Raw genomic sequence first — 23,794 nt, 5'->3', positions numbered from 1 at the left:
TACAACATTAATACCAACTGCTCTGTTCTAACAGACGGGATGATGATGACCACTCAGCACACAGAGACCAGCGGCATGGTGACCCGTCAAGTCACCAAGGAAGTGGTTCAGAGGAGCGTCACGGGAGGAACCACCATCACAAAGAAGATGTTTTACGAATCTTAAGGGTCTTATTTAACTAATGAACCAGCCAAAGGTCCAACAACATGATGAGGAATCATATCTGAGATTCTCTTTTAAAAAGAGTCAGCTTCAGACTGCTCGCACACGATCAGTGTTTGGTTCTACATGCGTGTGTGGGTGTGAGATTCTGCGACCAACAACAAGATTTCATGTGATAAATAGATGGAGAGGAGGCCGTTCTCTGTTACAACCCGTGGCCACTTTCCTCCACAGATGAGGATCATTTCAACATTTACATCCATTTTCACTGCTGCTTCTGATGCATTTCATCTCAGTTTCTTTCCACTGAAAGGGATACTCAATTTGCTTTGCCCGGGGTGCACTTTTGCAAAATGACAGGAGGCCAGGAGCCAGTTGATAAACACACATGAATAATGTTCATCAGATAAAATGATTGAACATGAAAAGGCCCATAAATCATCTTTCTTTGAAATTCTTTATTTTCAAATTAACTGACATATTAAAGCTAGGGTTGGTTATGTTCTTCAAAAGCACTTTTTGTTATATTTGTTGAAATTTTCATTACATCCCGACAGCAATCAGGTCAAATGCTCTGACCAAAAAAAAAAGAAATCCGGTATCTGTCTGTATCCATCCAATCATTTCATTCGGCCCGAATGTAATGATTGGATGGGCTATCGCGGGCCAGAGTTGGCCCACTGGCTGTAAGTTGAGTATCACTGACTTAGACTCCAGTCCCTCTGTTGGTCCAGATCTGATAACACACACCAGGGCTTTAAATCAGGGCCAGCACGGGCCAGTAATCTGACTGCAGTTCAGTAATCCAAAGTGACCTTGTCCCCTCATCTCCTGTCCTCCACCTGTCTATAAGGCTGTTTTGACTGTTTCAGGTTAAACCCACCAAGTTTCAATAGAAATTGCTGCGGATGTTTCATAAGTTTCATCATTTTCACCCGAGTGGTCTTTTTATCCTGAGTGATCAACAGTATAAAAGTGGTATATTTGGGACATCTGTTCATAGATTTGTATTATATTAAAGTGTGATAAAGTTTTTTTTCCAAGCATATTTAATACTTTTTAAGATTTTTTACTTCCGCAGACTGACATTAAATAATGCCAAATATAGAGGTATTTCCGCAAACACAGGTCGGTGCTTGTATTGCTCATTTATATGCATTTCCTTACTGACGAGCATGATTTTACAACACAGGCAAATGATCAAAAATATATTTGTTTTAACATGTTTTTGCATTTCTTAATGTTTTTATACTCAACAATGTGGTATACACTGCTTCAAGTTGATACTTTTCATATGCTTCTTTTCACTGCAAGGACATTGTATTTAGCATTGTGTAACATTTGAGCAATGAGATCTTGATATTTTAGAGAAGCGGTACGTAAAGACAGAAAGATTGTATTAAAGTCCTACTGTATTCTGGCTCCGCGTTTTGTTGAAAATGCTTTTGTAAAACAAAGAGGATATTTTTGTCATAAAAACCCAAGGTGGATAAGTGGATGAACCTATCACCAAAAACACTGATGTACGTTTGATCAACATGTATCACTTACCTTTAAACTGTTTTTTTTGCATTGTTTCTTTTTTTTTGGTATGTCAGTTCTATTGCACAATAAAGATTTGAAATAAAAACACTTCTATGTTTCCCTAGATCTGTGACCACGGAAGACAAGTTGCAGCATTTCCAGTTCATTTATTGACGTTTTGGGGGGGGGAAATGCCATCTTAATATTGCACGCATAAACAATAAAGACAAACACAGCTGCAGAAGCAAGCCTGGCAAATGTTTGCGGGAGACAAAGAAGCAAACAGAGCGAGCATCGACTCATCACATGCGTCAACCTGTGCGTGTTAGCAAGCAAGCCCTCATGAGCTGCACTGTTTCACTGCATCCTTTCACAGTGCATTCATGCTTTTAGAACATTTGTGAAGTTAGTTTTGCAAGTTTCATCTCTAAGTAATAAAAAAAGCTATCAAAAAAATACATTTCCATATCTCCATTGCGGCATGAAAACCTTGCAGCTACAGTTCAGTTTTCACTTTAAATGAAAAAACATGGTTCTTTGTTCTCAAAGCTTATTGGACAGTGTGGAAAAAAACAAAACATCTCCATTCAGCTACAAACACGCCTTCAAATATTCATCCTTACAATACAAATAGTCAAATGCTGTATGTCTCCATGAAGGCAGAGTAACAGGAAGTGTAATGCAGAATGATGGCGGCTCTCGTCCCTGTGTGACATCACAACCTCACGACCCCCCAGAAAGAGTCCGTCTTTTAGTCCAGAACCAAACTAAAAGCACAGACTCTGTGAGCTGCTGAGGATCAGGACTGGTTGATGTGTGTGAAGCAGTTCAGGTCCAGAGGCAGGGCCCTGGACAGAGGCACGGCTGTCGGACGTCTGCGGGCCTGATCAGCAGGTCTTTGACCACCTCCACGGTCCCGAACACGGGCAGCAGCTCCTCTGTGAACTTCTCGTTGTAGGTGTACAGGTGGGAGCGCTTCTCCACGTCGTAGAAAGACAGCTGGCCCTGCTCGTAGTCCAGGTACACCCCTACTTTCCTGGGCGCCAGGCTCTGTGTTAGCGGGGTGGCGGGCACCGTCAGGGCCTTCAGATCCATGCCCCTCTCCAGGCGGAGGGTCAGGTAGCCCGTATCGGTGGTGAGCGAGCGGAAGCCCTGCCTCACCGCAGACGCCTTAGCCACGCCTACCCGCCAGTCACGCTCGCCCACCTCCACCTCCCAGTAGTGGCGTCCGGAAGCGTAGCCCTCCTGGCCCACGGCGCACCACCAGCCGTCGAAGCGTCGGCGGCACCGCGGGACTTCCCGGCGCTCCAGGCCGCACCGCATGCGCTTTTCGTCACCAGATATGAGCAGGTTTGCGTTGGCTGAGTCTGAGTCCAGAGTGACGTCCTCTGTGGAGTTACAGACCAGGAAGAGAAGATTATAAATCTGATAATAACAGATTTAATAACAGATTCTAATGAGATGATTTGATTTGCAAAATGTTTTCATACCTGCAGCATCGCAAATCCAGTTCCACACTGTAAAGAAATAGAAGTGAAACTCTTTAAAGCTGCAATATGTTTTATATTATCAGTAGATCCAATGACTGTGAGTAATGAGTAAGGAGTTGCTCCTAGTGATGGAGCTAGGCATGGGACCATATGAACATTTCATGTCAACATTATCCTGGCCAAAATACTTGAGATTCACGGCATTATCCCGATAATCATCAAAACATGAATAACAATGAAACTATCTTAAATAAGGTAATCATAAATCATAAGGCCCCCCTCCATATATAAAGGATACATTAAAAAGTAGCTGTTCTTTCTTAAATGATAATTCCTGTACTTTTAAATCAGGCTCTATTTTTCACTTCTCTACCATTAAGGCTGTCACAATATCAGATTTTCACTACACGATTATTGTGGCCAAAAGAATTCATGATAATGACGTTATCGTGATATCTATAGAAAATTTGAAAAAGTAATAATAATAATAATAATAATAATATCAGTCAAATTCTTCTTTAGCTTTTATCGTGCATTTTGTCTCTTTTATGTAAAAAATACTGTTTTTATGAATGTAGTTTGGGGGATTTGAATAGAGCGATATAACAGCTTCAGTTCCCCGAAAGAGCTGTCTGATGGCGAGGTAATAAAAAAATCAACATCAGTTTAAGTGTACGCAATATTGAGAATTTTTTCACCGGTTTACCTCGCCGTCAGACAGCCCTTTCTGACGGGTAACTGAAACCGCTATATTGCTCTCTTCAAAGCCACCAGACTACATTCACAAAAACAGTAATTTTACCTCTCGGAACGCAGGAGTTGCTTGTCTACCACTGCACCGATCGGTTACGTGCCGGTACTCCTGTCTGCTTCTCCAAACTGGGAGCGTGCCGACCGCCATCTAAGTTACTGTGTGTGGCGTTAATACACTGACTATAAGGATGTATATATACTGTACATGTAGCAGCGTCATCATGCAGAAACCGTTTTTAGAAGGGCTTGGGAAAATAGCATTTTGACGCTAAAACATACGTACTTCAACCAAAGTTTGAATGTTCAGATTTGAATACATAAGGAACACCACTGGGAAGCTACAGAATGATAGAAAAAAATATAACAATGGACCCTCCCCTTAAGTCCAGAATAATGAATATAAATATTATAAAGCTATAGTTAATCAGAACAAACATCGGAAGTAAGCCCGCACAAAAATAAGGAAATAAAATGGTGTATTTTAAAGAAAGGTTATCATGATGTTTATCATTACCGAGGTAAAAGACAATGTGTAAGGGATAATGTACAGTGAGTCGGTCATTGTTGTGAAATAAACCCTGACCACTAGCTGTACATTATACCACTTATTACACGGCTACTTACTTAAGAAATCAATAATTTGACACAAAACGATCCGACATCAGAACTGCGTCCATAGCAACGGTCTGTTATACATAGCAACGGTTTGTTATACACAGCAACGGTCTGTTATACATAGCAACGGTTTGTTATACACAGCAACGGTCTGTTATACATAGCAACGGTCTGTTATACACAGCAACGGTATGTTATACACAGCAACGGTCTGTTATACATAGCAACGGTCTGTTATACATAGCAACGGTCTGTTATACACAGCAACGGTATGTTATACACAGCAACGGTCTGTTATACATAGCAACGGTCTGCTATAAAGAAATAACAGACTGTAGAACGCTGTGATGCTCCAATCAGAATAGAGTATTCAACAATGCCGTGTAATAAATATTGATATACAGTATATGTATTTTAGATCGTTTCACCCAGTCCCAGTCAACATATATATACATATATATACATAAACAATGAAACTGATTAGTTGCAGCACAGCCACTAACATGGTGATTTAATTTCAGGGTGATTCTCTTCATCAATAGTGAGGAGGAGGGTTCCTACTCACCGCTGTGGGGGATGTAGCGTGCAGCGTCTGGAAGAAGAAAAGGATTACTGTGATTAGCAATCAAGAGATTCATTCATCACCAAAATCCTCCCTCGTACTCTTTTCCCGCACTATCCTCTAATCACGTATCGATCCTGATTAGTTCTAATGAAAGTGACTCATCAAGTTTCACTCCTGAGGAAGACGTTGATTAAGTGCTACTGTGTGCACACACACACACACACACACACAAACACACACACACCTACAGTTATAATCAATAGTAAGTCACACGTTACACAGCATCTTGAAGGCTTTTTCCTTCGTTTTTCAAATGTGCTTCTTTATCTTTCACAAGTTAACGAGAGCTACTTTAGAATGCACTCACCGATATTCTGGCTCCTCTGCTTGCTCACCAGCCACTGCTTCGTCACATCCTCCTAAACACATGAAGGCAGACGATGGAAACGTAAAGACACCGCAGGCCATGGTGAGGTTTACAATGAGATACAGAAATGATAGCCTGGCTGGATGTCACACTGTTTACACTGTTCAACTGACAGCATCATGTTTCCAATCCTCTTCACTTTTTTTTTTTTTTTTTAATTAAAGCTGGAGTAGGCAGATTGGAGCAAATATGATTTGAAATTTTTTTTTATTTTTATAAAATGGTCACTATATCCTGACAGTAGTGCATGAGACAGGTAATCTGAAAAAAAATCATGTGCCTCTGTGTCCTCCGGTGCTCCTAATGGCATCTGCAAGACTTCACTGACCGGAGGAAAACAACCAATCAGGGCCGACCTGGAGCCTTGCCGTCTCTGAGCAGCTGCCAATCACTCACAAACTCTGATCAAACGGTCAAACTAGGCAGCGCTGATCAAATATGAGTCAATATTCTGTTACTGTAATGTCTATTTCTTTCCTCAGATGTTCTCAGAATCATCTTGTAGTGTACTGTTTAGCTGTAACATGAGAAAGTTTGTGACCCGGCAGCCGTGTTGAGATCAGTTGAGGAAATACCAAGCACCGCCCACCAGCCGGAGCACACTCTCTCATTTTACAGCTGAACAGTACACTACAAGATGTTTCTGAGAACATTTGAGGGGAGAAATAGGTATAACAGTAATAAAATATTCAGATTAATATTTGATCAGCGCTGCCTAGTTTGACCAGAGTTTGTGATTGATTGACAGCTGCCTCCGTTGAATGAACAGTCAATAGGAACGCTCTCTATCTCTCAATGAAATGACCTGTGATTGGTCAAAGTCTCCCGTTACAGGCTAGATTTTCTAAAGCCTGAAAACAGAGCCAAGAGGAGGAGCAGAAGTCTAGTTATCTCTCAGAACACTTGAATTACAATATGCTGAAAGGTTATTATGGAATTTTTGCTCAATGATGCCAAAAATATTCTGCCTACTGCCTCCTTAAATCTAAATAACACACTGCTTATCCCATCACTGGTAATCAGGGAAATGTTGTGACAGACATCCAGACCTTGACGGGGCTGTCTGCATTTATCACGGCCAGCATGACGAGCTCCATGGCAGGGAGCAGGTTGGGGAGACGCCCCCTCTTCCACTGGAACTCCAGGTCGTCCAGCATCATGAGCACGGGCTCACCTGGCCACACGGTGGGCTGGAGAGAGAAACAATGAACGTGATCCGTGTTTACTCACTGAAGTGTTTACCCAGAGTATGATGGGATGATTGTCAGGGCAGGGTTTAACGTAATCATCTTTATCAGACGCAAGGAGGGAACTGGGTCAGATTTTAATCACCAACCAGCCACATAGAAAACAAGCCGCCACACATCACACTCAGCGTCCACCATCCTGTACTCACCTGAGGTCTGCTTTTAATCTCCCGTGTCCAGTCCATGATGACTCTCTTGTGGGGCCCCATGTCGCACTCCCCCCCTGCCTCCAGTATGCAGAGCAGGTGTCCCTTCCAGTCCTTCTTCTCTGGTTTCTCACAATGGTATTCAGACAGGATGATCCTCGGCTGAACACAAACATGAAAGCAGATCTGCAACCATTAGTCGATTGACACAAACTTAAACTATTCTAATAAGTCATTTTTGTGCAAAAATGGCACCAAACAAAGCTGTTTTTCAGCCCCTCAAATATGAAGATTTCCTGCTTTTCAGCAAAAGCAGAACATCCAGAAAGCATGTCATTTCATAAGTTATTGTAGACAACTGTTGGCCGTACGTACCTGTACTCTCTTCTCCAACACGGCAGCCCATTCCACAATGAAATCACGACACACGCCGGCCGGCCAGATGTCCTCGCTGGTCCAGATGTGGCTGAGGATGTTTGACCTCTGGTTCACAGATGTACAGTACGTAATAGTGGTGAGATATACTGCAGATGCATGTTTGCATGTGGCATAAACAACGGATAGAGAAAGAGCTTACCTGGCAAATTTTGTTGAGTTCTCGGGCCAACTCCATGATAAATAACTGACTCTCCACCAGCGGATCCTTCTTCTCGAGCTTCACTCGCTTACGAGACTCCTGGAGCAAAGAAACAGAGGGTACAAAAAATATATTTTCTCATACAAATGTAGCACTTGCAACGAATACTGTGCCATCACAGGAGTCGTATACCTTGAGTCGGATCTTGAGCTTTTTGGCCGGCTCGATGAGGAACTGCAGGCAGTCCTTCATCATGCTGATAGCCGGAGAGCGAGGCAGAGGCCCTGTGGTACAATAATATAAAAAGCTTTAGCACACTGGCACACACTCAGTCAAGAGCCGGAGCTGAAGTGCAGCTGACTGGGCTCGCGTCGCCCACACAAATCGATGAGAGAGCAGAAATCTGTAATTTATGAGAGGTGGCAAAAGGTATGTAGAGAAAGAGAGAAAAGCACTGCAGAACTTTCATCACACCGCTGCACTGGCGGTCCACAGAGACCTCATTATTAGGCACTGAGGAGGAGGAGGAAAGAGGACCGTCGGTAGAAGAGTGGAAAGAGACAGAACACCCACTCAACACACACAACCACAAAGTGAGAGGCACATTGTAGAAACAGGCAAAAAAATATTGCACGTTAACAGGATTTCCTGACGCGTGTGTGGGTCGATGCATCTTGATCACGGCCTTGAAATTGGAAATGTATTCCCAAGGAGATCTGAGACAGCAGCACTTTTAAAACAGTGCGGAGGGTGCGGAGGGTGCGGAGGGTGCGGGGGAGCGTTGGACCAGTTTGCTGTTGATTCAGCAGTCCACCCCCTGCACGCCAGTTTGATGCGCTGAGGGGATTTGCTGTTCTTTTCTGTGATGTAGGGCGAGCAGCCGTGCCAAAGGATGCTGCTGTACTGACTCTGCAAGGACTGAAGAGAATATATGCTATTGAGAGTTTTGGCAGAAAGTTATATATGTATATATATATATGTGTTAGGATAGATGATACATAAATGAATGCTTTTCTGAATTGTGTGGCTATGATAATGATCACTAAGTACAATGACTTGAAAGGGCACACTGTGGTGAAAATGGTACGCACATTTTCAAAATTCATACATGTTATTCCAATCGTCTAAGACAGTCCAAAAAAATTAGTAAACATGAACAACTCTCTCCCAAATCCAAAAAATAGAGTGGTAAAACTCAAATATGTGACGTCATCGGGTATAAAGTTTGGAGCCGCTCCATAGACAATGAATGGGAGACTGATTTCGTGGACCCACAGAATGTTTGTTTTCTTTTTTTTTATACATAAATGAGCTTTATTCCATTGTAGAGTTCCCAGTTGTGCAACTGAAAATGTCCCCATACACTCAAAACATTTCCCTGGGAGCAGCTCCACACTTTACACCCTATGACATCACAAGTTTGAGGTTTAGCGCTCTAGTTTTGGGATTTGGGAGAGCGTTGTTCATGTTTAATAATATTTTTTGGACGGTCCTACACCATAGGAATAACATGTATAAATTTTTAAAATGGGTGTAGTGCCCCTTTAAACCCCCTGAGGCCATGGCACGTGCTGAAAGGAAGAATCGTGTTAACTAATGAAGTAGATACAGCAACTAGATTTGAAATACATTTCAGCATGTAGGTGGCGGAGGAGCTGGAAGATTAGAGGAAATCCAGGATTACCTCCTCTGCTGCTGCACAAACCAGCTAGAGACTTTCTATATTAGGACTGACAGCCTGCAAGGCACTATCAAAGCAAACAAACTGGAATTCACCACGCACATAACGGGGATTATATTATTTTATAATAATTGAAAGAATGTTATTGAAATATATATCAACATAGGCCTACTTTTAGGAGTAGTCTCTATTTCCTGACGTCATCAAAATGAATCGTTTTCAAATGTTAGTGCTACAAATAAACAAATAAACTACCCTCATGCGCTGTTATCCATAAATGAACAACGACCACTAACAGGCAAAATCTGTGAAAGAGGTTTAAAGTCTGACCTTGTTACAGGAGAATGTTCGGCTGATAAGTTTGCGCAGCTCCTCTGTGATGTTAGTCTGTAAACTGGGACTCATGTAGAGCTCTGATGTCCTCCAGAGATGCTCCTCTTCATCCAGAGATGCTCCTCTTCATCCAGAGATGCTCCTCTTCATCCAGAGATGCTCCTCTTCATCACCGCTTCATCACTCTACTCAACTGCGGCACGAGAAACGGAGCGCGCGCTCTTATCTGCCTCCGCCTTCACTGAGCTGCAGGTTGATAGAAGAGGCGCGAGAGGTCGCCAGAGCTGCACTGGAGCTGCTGTCTGTCTCTCACCAGCTAGTCTCACTCTGTCTCTTACCAGCTAGTCTCTCACTGTCTCTCACCAGCTAGTCTCTCACTGTCTCTCACTGTCTCTTACCAGCTAGTCTCTCACTGTCTCTCACCAGCTAATCTCACTCTGTCTCTTACCAGCTAGTCTCTCACTGTCTCTTACCAGCTAGTCTCTCACTGTCTCTTACCAGCTAGTCTCTCACTGTCTCTCACCAGCTAGTCTCTCACTCTGTGTCTCACCAGCTAGTCTCTCACTCTGTGTCTCTCACCAGCTAGTCTCTCACTGTCTCTCACCAGCTAGTCTCTCACTGTCTCTCACCATCTGTCTCTCACCAGCTAGTCTCTCACTCTGTGTCTCTCGCCAGCTAGTCTCACACTGTCTCTCACCAGCTAGTCTCTCACTCTGTGTCTCTCGCCAGCTAGTCTCACACTGTCTCTCACCAGCTAGTCTCTCACTGTCTCTCACCATCTGTCTCTCACCAGCTAGTCTCTCACTCTGTGTCTCACCAGCTAGTCTCTCACTCTGTGTCTCTCACCAGCTAGTCTCTCACTGTCTCTCACCAGCTAGTCTCTCACTGTCTCTCACCATCTGTCTCTCACCAGCTAGTCTCTCACTCTGTGTCTCTCGCCAGCTAGTCTCACACTGTCTCTCACCAGGTAGTCTCTCACTCTGTGTCTCTCACCAGCTAGTCTCTCACTGTCTCTTACCAGCTAGTCTCTCACTGTCTCTCACCAGCTAGTCTCTCACTCTGTGTCTCACCAGGTAGTCTCTCACTCTGTGTCTCTCACCAGCTAGTCTCTCACTGTCTCTCACCAGCTAGTCTCTCACTGTCTCTCACCATCTGTCTCTCACCAGCTAGTCTCTCATTCTGTGTCTCTCGCCAGCTAGTCTCACACTGTCTCTCACCAGGTAGTCTCTCACTCTGTGTCTCTCACCAGCTAGTCTCTCACTGTCTCTTACCAGCTAGTCTCTCACTGTCTCTCGCCAGGTAGTCTCACACTGTCTCTCACCAGCTTGTCTCTCACTGTCTCTCACCAGCTAGTCTCTCACTGTCTCTCGCCAGCTAGTCTCACACTCTCACTCTCTGTTATTTTGGTTTATTTGACTGAACTAAACACCGTTGCAAACAGACAATAAACGGTTTAAAGTCAGTATTCAGTTGCTATCTATCCATGCTGACGTTGTCTCGTGTCTATGGCGGTTCTGCTTTGAGGAAATATTATAATTAGCTAAAAGAACAAATATGTGGGTATTATCATATAGCCTACCGGTAGTCTGTCATTATTTGACATTAAAAGTGCCGTTAGCCTGTATTCAACCGGCTACATGTCTCATGCTAACGTTGTCTCGGGTCTATGGCGGGAAATATTATAATTAGCTACAAGAACAAGTATGTGGGTATAATACACTGTATTATCATATAGCCTACCAGTAGTCTGTCATTATTTTGCATTAGCTAGCTGAAAACATGTATGCTAACGTTAGTGGTGTTCAACTGGTCTACTATTTTATCTTTAAATACCTTAAAACATACAACAACCCATAGGTTATTTCTAACATGATATAAGCCTCTACAGCAGAACATAGCTACTTTATAAACTAACTAAACTAAACTATTAGTTAGCTAAACGCGCTAAAAAGGCTACAGGCTACTGTATATCTAGCTAACGTTAGCTGCTAACGTTAGGTTTGGAAGCAGAGCAGCAGATCAGTCACAACAGCCAATAAACACATCATATCTCCCTGTATTTTATTCCGAGGCACAGAGAGCATCAATAAGCCCCTATAGCCCTTGTCAGGTAGCCTACTGTGCAGTGGGAGGGTGTCTCTGTATGTTATGTTACTGTGGAGTAGGAGGGTGTCTAGGTATGTTAGGTTACTGTGGAGTAGGAGGGTGTCTAGGTATGTTAGATTACTGTGGAGTGGGAGGGTGTCTAGGTTTGTTAGGTTACTGTGGAGTGGGAGGGTGTCTCGGTATGTTAGGTTACTGTGGAGTGGGAGGGTGTCTAGGTATGTTAGGTAGGTTACTATGGAGTGGGAGGGTGTCTCGGTATGTTAGGTAGGTTCCTGTACAGTGGGAGGGTATCTCGGTATGGTAGGTTACTGTGGAGTGGGAGGGTGTCTCTGTCTGTCAGGTTACTGTGGAGTGGGAGGGTGTGTCGGTATGTTAGGTTACTGTGGAGTGGGAGGGTGTCTCGGTATGTTAGGTAGGTTCCTGTACAGTGGGAGGGTGTCTCTGTCTGTCAGGTTACTGTGGAGTGGGAGGGTGTGTCGGTATGTTAGGTTACTGTGGAGTGGGAGGGTGTCTTGGTATGTTAGGTTACTGTGGAGTGGGAGGGTGTCTAGGTATGTTAGGTTCCTGTACAGTGGGAGGGTGTCTCTGTCTGTCAGGTTACTGTGGAGTGGGAGGGTGTGTCGGTATGTTAGGTTACTGTGGAGTGGGAGGGTGTCTTGGTATGTTAGGTTACTGTGGAGTGGGAGGGTGTCTAGGTATGTTAGGTTACTGTGGAGTGGGAGCGTGTCTAGGTATGTTAGGTAGCCTACTGTGCAGTGGGAGGTTGTCTCGGTATGTTAGGTTACTGTGAAGTGGGAGGGTGTCTCGGTATGTTAGGTAGGTTACTTTGGAGTGAGAGGGTGTCTAGGTATGTTAGGTTACTGTGGAGTGGGAGGGTGTCTCGGTATGTTAGGTAGGTTCCTGTACAGTGGGAGGGTGTCTCGGTATGGTAGGTTACTGTGGAGTGGGAGGGTGTCTAGGTATGTTAGGTTACTGTACAGTGGAAGGGTGTCTCGGTATGGTAGCCTACTGTGCAGTGGGAGGGTGTCTAGGTATGTTAGGTTACTGTACAGTGGGAGGGTGTCTCGGTATGTTAGGTTACTGTGGAGTGGGAGGGTGTCTCGGTATGTTAGGTTACTGTGGAGTGGGAGGGTGTCTAGGTATGTTAGGTTACTGTGGAGTGGGAGGGTGTTTCGGTATGGTAGGTTACTGTGGAGTGGGAGGGTGTCTAGGTATGTTAGGTTACTGTGGAGTGGGAGGGTGTCTAGGTATGTTAGGTTACTGTGGAGTGGGAGGGTGTCTCGGTATGTTAGGTTACTGTGGAGTGGGAGGGTGTCTCGGTATGTTAGGTTACTGTGGAGTGGGAGGGTGTCTAGGTATGTTAGGTTACTGTGGAGTGGGAGGGTGTCTAGGTATGTTAGGTTACTGTGGAGTGGGAGGGTGTCTAGATATGTTAGGTTACTGTGGAGTGGGAGGGTGTCTAGATATGTTAGGTTACTGTGGAGTGGGAGGGTGTCTAGGTATGTTAGGTTACTGTGGAGTGGGAGGGTGTCTAGATATGTTAGGTTACTGTGGAGTGGGAGGGTGTCTAGGTATGTTAGGTTACTGTGGAGTGGGAGGGTGTCTAGGTATGTTAGGTTACTGTGGAGTGGGAGGGTGTCTAGATATGTTAGGTTACTGTGGAGTGGGAGGATGTCTCGGTATGTTAGGTAGGAAACACGGAAGTGTAATGACAGCGCGTGTCGCTGTGTTTAGATGACAGCAGACAGACAGTCTGTGATCACAGCTGCTCCTCCAACATGGCACCTAAAGACCCTCTACTCGGCACTCTCAGAGGTAAGGATCCATAATAATAAATGCAAAATACAAACGTGCTGTTATTGATATAAACATTACTGGATTCATGTATGTTTCAGAGGCAGCAGATTGGTTCGTATTTGCGCGTGTTGTTGTGGCTCGCCAAAACCAACGACTGTATTGATCATTTGATCATTTCAGTTGCAGACTAAATCATTATTCTGCACGTCTTCCAGACCGTCTATCTTCTGCACAGCCTCTTAATAGCGTTGATGTGTGAAATGGCGATGATCGGTGATCACGCAGGTTGCACGGTAAAACGTGTATATTTGTGTCCACTGTCACGCGGACCGACAGCAGATCCAGCAGGTCATTTGCGTGTTTTTCTCCCTCCCAGTGTGTGTGCTGAACCTGCAGTCAGATGGAGAGATGCTGTCAGACAACAACCCTCACCTCACCTCCTGCTGCGAGCTTCTGGAGCTGGTCCTCAGGAAGGGGCTTCAACGTTAGTATCCCTATAATATGTTCTTCAACATTTGTAAATATTTGTTCCAATACAGTGTTCTTTACCTACTGAGAACAAATTGCTATATAGCAAGGTTTACCATACATATTTAGGGATGCCAGTTTATGCTTCAGGTGGTTGTAATTGTTGTACAAAAACACAATATTTTGGGGCAGAATTTGATGTATTTTAAATATCTTAATAATAAATTATCTGAAGCACTACATGTTTGCAGTACATGGACTGAGTTTGTGTTTGCTCTCCCTCCAGAACCAGTTCTCAGTCTGGTACACAGAGACTACTGGCAGTGTTTTGAACAGCTTACTCACCACGATGCCTGTGGCAGGTAACAACATCCTGCTTAGATTATAACTTTACACTGTAACAGACATTGCTCATGAAAAATAGCACTATTTCAATCCTTGTTCGGGTGTTTTGAAGTGGGGTTGTATGAGGTACTTATCCGTAGTCAGTGTATTATCTACAGTAGATGACAGTCGGCACGCTCCCAGTTTGGAGAAGCAGACAGGAGTACCAGCAAGGGAGCAAAGCACTGTACTGCTGTGGACGTGGGCAGCAGGAAAACATATTTTAGCCATCTATAAGAAAGGCCCACCTAAATAGATCAATATCAAGTGTATGCTATATTCATAATGTTTTCCTCTTTAACTTGCCGTGAGACAGCCCTCTCCGACAGGGAAATGAAGCGGTTGTATCCATCCATTGGATTTTCCCGGATAAAACGGCCCGCATTCTTCACATTAAAAGCCGTGTACAGGCTGATGGAGGAACCTGATGGTTGTAACCTCACATACTTTTTTAGGTGAGGTTACAACCTGTGGCAAATTTTTTTTTTATAAATGTATAAACTTACATACATTCCCTTTAAACTGATAAAGATTTTTTAGGTAGGCCTTTCTTTTAGGTGGCTAAAATACGTTTTACTGCGTCCACAGAAGTACATTGCTTTGCTTCCGTGCAGTAACTCCTGTCTGTTTCTCCAAATTGGGGTGCCTACTGATCTACTGTAGGTAATACACTGACTATGGATAGTACCTCATACAACCCCACTTCAAAACATCCAAACTATCCCTTTAATGCCTGTTGTCTCTGCTGATGTGTGTGTGTGTGTTTAGGCTATCTGCCCTGTCCTTGGTGGTGGAGCAGACCAGAGTCTGCAGGAAGCTGCTCTCAGCTCAGGGCCGAGGCCGCTACCTGCTCCGACTGGCCCTCAGCCGTAAGGCTCTTCCACAGATGATCACACACCTGCTGCACACACCCAGAGTCCTGGAGGTCAGATAGTACATTTTCTATGATACATTATATGTAGAGATTGATACGTATGTCTATTCCTGGCACTGTTAGATACTCTGGGCAAAGTGTCCACCAAATATGCCCATTGCTGCTGAATCTCACTGACGGACTAAAACAGCTTCGGTTCATACTGTTTCTCTCCCCTCCAGTGGTACAGCCCGGAAATGTCAATCCTCAGGAATGAGGAATTTGTGGGTGAGGCTTTTTACTTGATCTGATCGTTTCCACCAAAACGCTGAACAAAGCTGAGGAAATTCTTGGCGTTCAGTGTCCGACATCAACAACACTGTTCTCTCTCTTCCAGAGCCTTTCATGTCGCTGCTGCTGGTCCTCTCTCACATGGAGTTTAAACTGGACATGGAGGTCAGTTCAACTTTTGCCATTAAAAACTGCAAATGTGCTGCACGAGCCACACAGGATTTCCCTCCAAAATATAACATGACATTTGGTGAAAGCTAATATTCTTTCAAATCACTTTGAATTCAAACGGCTCTGCACTAATAACCACCTCTGGTATCTTTACACAGAATTGCAGTTTTCTGGATGAGAGCTGGCTCCTACCGGTAAAAACAAACAAACAATGATTATTGTTCACACAATATTATTAGGGTTTTAGTAGCCATGGGAACTTTAAGATCCCTGGAAATCCCTAGAAAAATCTCACAAGCAGGACACACTGCAGTGAGATAATGGGATTAGGACTCAGCATGATGTGAGAGACAGTCTGTTAATTGTTTGTATTTGCTTCCAGGTGTGTGAGACATATGAAGTGGTGCCCTGTCGGGAGTTAGGGATGGTGCTGAGGTTTGTATCTTCTTCTCTACTAAGCTTTCTATTGAGAATGTCTACTCATGATAGTCATGTGTCCAACGTGCTGCATCATGTCCCTGTCTCTGTCTGCCTCTCAGGTATCTCAGTGGACGCGTCTTCGTCCTCGATCTGATGCCCGGTAGTCAGGCTCATGTCGACAAGTTTATCTGTCCTGGTGACATCATCGATGAGATCAACGGGACCTCGCTGAGGAATTCCAAGAATGGACAGGTATCCTCAAACATGCAGTGTTACATATTAAAGTCCTAACCAGAGACATTCATAAACATTATGTCTCTTTCTCTGTGTCACCACAGTGTAGCTGGTAGAAATAAAAGCCTTTACATTTGCCCTGGTGGGTTTTTTGACAAAAATGCAGTATCTGGGTATGGGGGGCTCAGACCCCAGGTTGGGAACCACTGATCTCTTTGACTTTATATGGGACCATAATTTGCTAAATGAACATCATGCTGTATTGGAGAAGACTTGAAACTAGTGATTGAGACCATAAACTCATGTTTACAATGTTTACTGCAATAAATCAAGTGAGAAGTAAGCTCATTTTCTCATAGACTTTTATACAGTCAGACTTCTTTTAGCAACCAGAGGAGTCGCCCCCTTCTGGCTGTTAGAAAGAATCCAAGTTTAAGGCACTTCAGCATTGATTTCACTTTTCAGACTCCCACTGGCCCACACTGGTGTTTTCTTGTTGCCTGATAAGACCTCTTCTCAGAACCATGTTGTTGTGTACTTACTGCTTGATAGTGGGGATGGACATTATAAGTAATTTCCATATTAGAGTGCTTGAGTACTCATGCCCATCCCTACTTGGTAGCATGTCCCTAAGGTGGGACAACACACACTTTATCATTTGGACTCCCAACCTGAGCAGAGCTGTAATCAGCCGGAAAAGCTGAACACGCCTGTGTGGGTGTGAAGGACTCTTGATCCACTTGAAGATATGATAGGGCCAAAACCTAATTCTGAACAGGTGCAAAAATGTGAACAGTGAGGAAGTGATATTTGAATATTAATAGACACATTAGAGTGTAATGCTGAAGGAAAAATAATAACACTGAAGAAGTAAATCACCTGTTTTGATATTTTTACATGTTTTCTGAAGAATATAGCATTTAACAATATTTAAGAGACACCTCAAGCTATGATGGTGTGTGAGCTTTCACTGCAGCCCTGTACTTTGCAAAAATTAAGATGTTGTAATGAGCTGTGCAATGTAGACACATAATGATTTTCTTTGTGGACAGATAGTACAGCTTACATTCTGTGTGTGTTGTCCCATTGACTGAACCCAGGAGACACTGGCCAGTCACACCCTTGACAAACCATAACTTTAAAAAAACATCCTGCTGCTCTCAAAATAGTGTTTACATTTGCTACTGGTCACGCCTTTAGAAGTTGTTGTCCATAGAGCTACAATAAATTCTTCTGTTTTCCCAGGCAGGTGCGGTTCTGTCTCGGCTGAAAGGCTGCCCTCTGTCCATCGGTGTTCTGAGGTGGAGGGCTCGGGATGGGACGGTGTATCGGCCCCTTATCAAACTCATGCGGGCCCTGAGGATGGAGAACCCCACCCTGCAGCTTGGTGCTGCTGCCTCCCAGCAGTCCGCCACCAAGGACCAGAGAACCTCTCCGTCACAGTGTCTCAAAGAGGGAAGGCAAGTTGGTTACCACATCCAAAACATTTTGCCAAGTGTACTCTTGACATTAAAGGGATAGTTCGGGTGTTTTGAAGTGGGGTTGTATGAGGTACTTATCCATAGTCAGTGTATTACTGACAGTAGATGACGTTCGGCACGCCCCAAGTTTGGAGAAGCAGACAGGAGTACCAGCACGAGAAGCAATGTACTGCTGTGGACGGGGGCCGCAGCAAAACATATTTTAGACACCTAAAAGATTCAATATCAGTTCAAGTGTACACTATATTTATAGTTTACCTTGCCGTGAGACAGCTATACAGTCCATGTTTCTGACAGGGAACTGTTATCTATGCTCTTGCCAAAGCCACCAGACTCCATTGAAAAAAACTTTAATTTTACCTCACAGAACACAGTAGTTGCTGGCCTACCTCTGCCTCTATTGGTTTGTTTGTATGTGTTATTGTGTGACTTTGGTTAGTTTGGTTTCACTAAAGTAACACAATAGCACAAACAAAGTAACCGATCGAGGCAGAGGAAGACCAGCAACTCTTGTGTCCTGTGAGGTAAAATTAAAGTTTTTTTCAATGGAGTCTGGTGGCTTTGGCGAGATCATAGATGGATATAATGGCTTCAGTTCCCTGTCGGAAAGGGCTGTCAGACATCAAGGTAAAGCAGTGTAAATATTCTAAATATAGCTTACACTCTAAAATTATATGGATGTTTTTAGGTGGGCCTTTCGTTAAGGTGGATAAAATATATATATATTGTTTTTTTTAAACAATATGTTTATTGAGATTTTCCATTTTTCACAACAAGAGATGCATATATATATATATACTGTATATATATATATATATATATATATATATATAAATAAAGGAGGAAAACTAAATAATAAAAAAATGTAAAAAGAAGACAAGAAACAAAACAATAAATAAATAAGTAAATTAATCAATTAATTATTAAAATTATTATAATAATAAAAATAATAATAAATTATTAGAAAAATGAAGTACAAGAGATAGACATACTATAACAGAATGATGCATGCAGTATATTATTCTCTCATAAAATGTTGCCGTGCAATCAGTCTTTCAGAGGTTTACTTTTGAATAGTTATAGAACCGTACAGAAGCCGTAGGCAACGACCAGTACCAGCAAACACCCCGGATCATCGGAGCCAGAAGAGGCAGAGGACGCAACCAGCCCCACAAAGCCCAACCCCAGAGACACCCGCAGGGATGACCTAGCTAATGTACATTTTGCTGCCGGCCCCGTCAACATCAGTATATTGCTTTGGATAGGTGCGGTAACTCCTGTCTGCTTCTCCAAACTGGGTGTGCCAATCGTCATCTACTGTACGTCATACACTGACTATGGATAAGTGTCCCACTTTAAAACACCCAAACAATCCCTTTAAGACACTGACCCACCTCTCCTCAACAGGATTGTGTATATCGTGCAGTTCTTGGGAAAAGCGAACATTGGAATGGTAAATAATCACTATTACTTTACATTTTAACATATGTCCAATCTGTGTGTATTCCTGTGCTTGTCTGTCCTATAACTGGTATGATATCTGGTCTGATCCTTTCTTAGTTTGGGGACAAGGAGGTGCTGCAGCATGCCATTACGCAAGTGTTACAGAAAAACCTGCCTAGCAAGGTAATGGAACTGCTCCCCTGCCTCAGGGCACATTGGCCTCTGTCATCATGATGGTTTGCAAAACAATTGTCAATATTACCATGCACTCAAGTGTAATTTGTCCCACAGGAAGTGCTCCTAGATGTGAAGGAAACGCATTTGACATGCACAGACACAAACAGTAAACTGGTAAGTAGACGCATGTGATGTCTGTCAGAGTTAATAATTGTTCATGTCCATCTTTGCTGCTGCTTGACAAGTGTCATATTTCTCTGGCTGCAATTAAATTCTCCTCAAACACGTCTTCATGTTTCATCAGGAGCTGTTTGAACATCACTATCCAGAGATTTCATGTGTAGGGAGATTCGGTCAACCGGACTACACAATATTTGCATTCTGCTTGGCGTAAGTATTATTTATGTACCAAACATTTGTGCAACAAAGATTTAGTTGATTTTGCAGAAGAAATCTGATCTTCTGTCATGCAAGGGGTTTTCCACACATTCCTGTTAAAGGTCACGCTCCTCCATAGACACATGGGCCTGCCTCAAACCACCCCCTACACCCTGTATATACTCACTTCCACTCTGTTCACCATATTAAGTGCCATCCCAAACCTACTAGTGGGTAGTGGAGGTGGGTTATGTAACCCTCCAACAGTGATGCTGACTTACTAGCCATGTGAAAAACCTACAGATTCTGATTTTCCTCTACAGGCTTGATGCCTAATATACAGTATGTGGAGTGGATGTAATGAGTCTGCCACCACACTGTACTCATGTAGATTATTAGTGCCAAGTATAACGAGTTGTTTCTCGATACGAAACATGACCGTTTCTGTTTGAGAGAGGGAAGTTTGCCCCAAAGCTTGCGGCTGTATCTATACCCCATACCTTAAAGAAGGGTGCTTCATTCAGCTGCGGGTGCAATTACAAACTGAGTCGGAGGGGTTTGGTCCCATGATGTGGTGATGCAATACCCAAGCCATTACATCTGCTGTCATTGGCTGGTCCCATATATCATTGAAGCATGTGATTGGTAGTATGCGATCTACTTTTTAACTCCGGCTGGATGTGGGTTGTAAATAAACTTGGGATGCTGATCATAAATAAATATCAGTAAATAAATCTGGGATAGTTTATATATTATCATTCCATGATATACGAGTTAATAGAGAAGTGGGAGGGGTAGGGGAATATAAATTTTACTTCTACCTACTCCTTTTCAGACACTATTACTCGTTTCCTATTATTTTGTATGTTTTTATGTTAAAATAAAGTTATTCATTCACAGAGACTCCCCTGAAACCCCTCAGTCGACAGGCTTCTGCTGTGTGGCACTCAGAGCCAGCTCCATCAAGGAGTGCGAAGAGATCGTCTACCGCATTGGTGAGGCATAGCTAGCGCCCTATACACAAGCAAGTCATTAACATTTTAAGAGACATTAAAGCTGATGTGTTCTTCTTACAGCTACTGGGTTCAAGCATACAGAGTGGTTTGTATGACAACTCCCCCAACAGTGAAGTCAACTCGTTTCATGTGTGGTTGTAAATAAATGTAAAGATAATGTACACACTGCATTACTGACTGAATACCTACAATTACATTGCAAATCAAACTACAGAACACAAGGCTTTCTACTCATAAAGACCTTTAATAGAAAGACACGTGACAACAGTTTCATAAATAGTAGTAAATGTAGCTGCCAAGATTTATGTTGAAAAACACGTAAAAAGCAGTCCAGAAAAATACAGGAGGGTTCCGCCATACTCCTAGTCAGAGTGTAGAGTATCAACTGTAGCAGCCAATACCCTGACACTGCAGATGGAGCAAGACATGCTGGCATTTTGTGAGAAGTGGTAGATGGGCAAAGGGACCTTGGACCCCCATGGAAGATGTGAAGAATTCATCCTCGCGTCAAGAGACAACTCTCATCCCCAGAGGGAACCTGATACCCACAAAGTACTTGAAGGGTGGTATGATGTCTGTAACATGTAGTCATGACCCATGATGGAATACTAGGTAGATACTCCTACTGCACAACATTTCAAACTATCCAAGTGTACTCAGGCTTTGTGGAATGATTGATGAATTGTCCCAATCTAAAATACAAAATTCAAACGAAAAACTCGTAAAAAATACCCAAGAAATAAAAATGTCCACAAAAATGGTTAAGTACGATAAATAGGATCATTTGTCACAATGTTGACACCGGCCGCCTAGGCCCTTTCTCCCCTTATCCTGCGAGCCAGCTGGATGTCTTTGGGCATGATGGTGACACGTTTGGCGTGGATGGCGCACAGGTTGGTGTCCTCAAACAGACCCACCAGGTAAGCCTCACTGGCTTCCTGTTAAAAAAAGAAAAGAAAGAAACAGACATTAAGTTTCATAGCAATTACTGCTAATTCTGCCCCACTGAGACTGAGTAATTCCACCCTACTAGGACTTTACTAATTCCACATATTATTTACCTGAAGAGCTCCAATGGCTGCACTCTGGAAGCGCAGATCGGTCTTGAAATCCTGTGCAATCTCTCTCACCAGACGCTGGAAGGGCAGCTTGCGGATGAGCAGCTCTGTAGACTTCTGGTAACGACGGATCTCCCTCAGAGCCACAGTTCCAGGCCTAAACAAGATATTAGCATTTAGTATTTAACACTAGTCAAGTACGTATTATGGCCAACGTTGGACACCATTTAAGGATTGCATGCCACAGATTAAGAGTACTGTACCTGTAACGATGGGGCTTCTTCACTCCCCCCGTGGAGGGGGCGCTCTTCCTGGCTGCCTTGGTAGCGAGCTGCTTCCTTGGCGCCTTTCCTCCAGTAGATTTACGGGCAGTCTGCTTGGTACGGGCCATCTCGTGCTGTCTAAAAACACCAAAACAAACGAGATCTGTTAAAAACACTACTTAAAGAATGAATGTTGGTAGTTAACTTAACGCAGCAGCAGTGAACCGGACGGATCCGGTACTTCTTGACGAAGATCAGATGCTAACCCCGCCTAGCATACCAGCTAACTATAGCTCCCCTCCCCCCCAGGTTGCAACACTGGGAGGCGTCGGGTTTGATCCGGTACATCCGACTAGCAACAAGGCCGAAAATAGAAGAAAAGCACCATAAACACACTTCTATGAGGGAAATGAAACGTTAACGACGAGACCGTTGACCACTTAGAAGGTCACACATCCGGAGGTCCATAGTTACCATAGTGACAGTAGCGTCTCAACACTGATCCTGAAGCAGCCAGAGAGCCTCTGATTTAATACTTCGCCATTTTCACTGTTTCTCTCTCCCTCAGGCCTCGATCAGCTCAGACAACATTAGCTCACACACAATTAGCTCATCGTCAGCTAATGACCGTCTAAATATGACATCAATGTCGACGGTTAGTTCTATCAAACCGAACTCGTTAACGAGGTCTAGCTTTCTCTTTAACGGACTTTAACCGTTGACGTTTAACTAGAACCGTCAACCGTTAGAGACTCCATTGTTCTTCTTTTAAGCTAAAGCTAACGTTAGCTGGTCGCCATGTTAGCCCGTCTGCTAAACACTAAAGTGTCTGGAAACAGAAACACAATCCGCACATACATATATCACATTATTGACAACGGTTTCACCTACATATTATCTATATGAACAGGCGGTAATATTCACCTTTAGGACGACTGTTGATAGGAGTCAGTAACTGGTTGTTTGTCGTTGATGACGGCTGAAGACGGTTTGTGTCGGGAAGGGGGGGCGAGGCCGAGTATAAATACTCTCTAGTGACGTCATGTCTGTGAAACACTACACGTTGATTGGTTCATTTTCCAGAGTTGACATAATAACCTTACAGCCAAGAAATAAAATGCATATTTATTTATTTATTTAATTAATTAATTAATTTATTTATTTATTTATTTGTTTATGGGTTTATTGGTTTATTTCTTTTTCTTTCTTTCTTTAATTTCTTTTTCCCTCCATTTTGTTTTATCCATATTTCATTTAATTTAATTTTGTTATGAGCAAAAGGAAGGAAAATTAAAAAAAATTAAAAAAGGGAAAAAATATGTATATATATAAAAAACGTAAAAAATAAAAATAACAAAAACGTAAAATATATGTATATACAGAAAAAAAGAAAAAAGGGAAATATATATGTAAATACATATATCTATAAATTAAAAATTTAAAAATAAATAACCTCCTCAACTGGCCGGGCATGGACCTTGATGCCTCAGCACCAACTGGGCTCCTCCTCCATCTCATCTCTCTTCCCTCCTATGATAACTGTCTATAGATAGAAAAGGGCATAAAGCCCTGAGCTATCAAACCAGGCTCACCAATTTACGATACGATAAGATGCAACAAATAAGAAACCACTAATGTGAACGCTCCTTATTGTCCCATGTTTCAGTTGTAACGCACTGTCACAGTGAATGACCTCATATCGCCAGTATTTCATGATCTACACAATTATGAGTT

At 43.1% G+C, this 23,794-nt stretch overlaps 4 protein-coding genes across 9 annotated transcripts in view; 2 read left to right on the top strand and 2 right to left on the bottom strand.

Annotated features, from left to right (window-relative positions):
* itgb4 (integrin, beta 4) overlaps positions 1–1,792 on the top strand; it is a 40,576-nt gene extending 38,784 nt beyond the window's left edge. For all 5 annotated transcript variants that reach the window (XM_074619142.1, XM_074619143.1, XM_074619139.1 and 2 more), the window contains one exon: positions 35–1,792. In XM_074619142.1, the coding sequence (XP_074475243.1) occupies positions 35–165 (131 nt within the window). In that variant the 3' untranslated portion in view covers positions 166–1,792. The remainder of the gene's footprint in view (positions 1–34) is intronic.
* A 35-nt stretch (positions 1,793–1,827) lies between these two features.
* On the bottom strand, positions 1,828–9,847 carry LOC141758066 (butyrophilin subfamily 1 member A1). Its single transcript, XM_074619152.1, has 10 exons — positions 9,518–9,847; positions 7,699–7,790; positions 7,507–7,605; positions 7,305–7,412; positions 6,933–7,091; positions 6,586–6,726; positions 5,477–5,528; positions 5,110–5,136; positions 3,177–3,203; positions 1,828–3,074 (listed from the first exon to the last, which is right to left on the bottom strand). Exons 2-10 carry the CDS (start codon positions 7,759–7,761, stop codon positions 2,515–2,517), a joined length of 1,236 nt encoding a protein of 411 aa, XP_074475253.1. The 5' UTR covers positions 7,762–7,790; positions 9,518–9,847; the 3' UTR covers positions 1,828–2,514.
* Positions 9,848–13,200: 3,353 nt separating this feature from the next.
* LOC141758929 (uncharacterized) lies at positions 13,201–21,702 on the top strand. Its single transcript, XM_074620749.1, has 16 exons — positions 13,201–13,441; positions 13,800–13,907; positions 14,178–14,253; positions 15,044–15,200; positions 15,371–15,416; positions 15,526–15,584; positions 15,749–15,784; positions 15,973–16,025; positions 16,130–16,262; positions 17,490–17,704; positions 19,133–19,178; positions 19,286–19,351; positions 19,460–19,519; positions 19,650–19,735; positions 20,624–20,718; positions 20,800–21,702. The coding sequence occupies exons 1-16, from the start codon at positions 13,405–13,407 to the stop codon at positions 20,832–20,834; spliced, it is 1,308 nt and encodes a 435-aa protein (XP_074476850.1). The 5' UTR covers positions 13,201–13,404; the 3' UTR covers positions 20,835–21,702.
* LOC141758930 (histone H3.3A) lies at positions 20,964–23,138 on the bottom strand. 2 transcript variants are annotated; one of them, XM_074620750.1, is made up of 4 exons: positions 22,985–23,138; positions 22,061–22,198; positions 21,801–21,954; positions 20,964–21,677 (listed from the first exon to the last, which is right to left on the bottom strand). In XM_074620750.1, exons 2-4 carry the CDS (start codon positions 22,186–22,188, stop codon positions 21,549–21,551), a joined length of 411 nt encoding a protein of 136 aa, XP_074476851.1. In that variant the 5' UTR covers positions 22,189–22,198; positions 22,985–23,138; the 3' UTR covers positions 20,964–21,548. The 2 variants fall into 2 exon arrangements, with proteins under 2 accessions (XP_074476851.1, XP_074476852.1); XM_074620751.1 differs by lacking the exon at positions 22,985–23,138 and having other exon boundaries at positions 22,061–22,222.
* Between the last annotated feature and the right edge of the window lie 656 nt (positions 23,139–23,794).

This window comes from Sebastes fasciatus, chromosome 20 (genome assembly GCF_043250625.1).
Source record: "Sebastes fasciatus isolate fSebFas1 chromosome 20, fSebFas1.pri, whole genome shotgun sequence".
Taxonomy (NCBI): domain Eukaryota; kingdom Metazoa; phylum Chordata; class Actinopteri; order Perciformes; family Sebastidae; genus Sebastes; species Sebastes fasciatus.
This window is presented reverse-complemented; position numbering and strand designations above follow the sequence as displayed.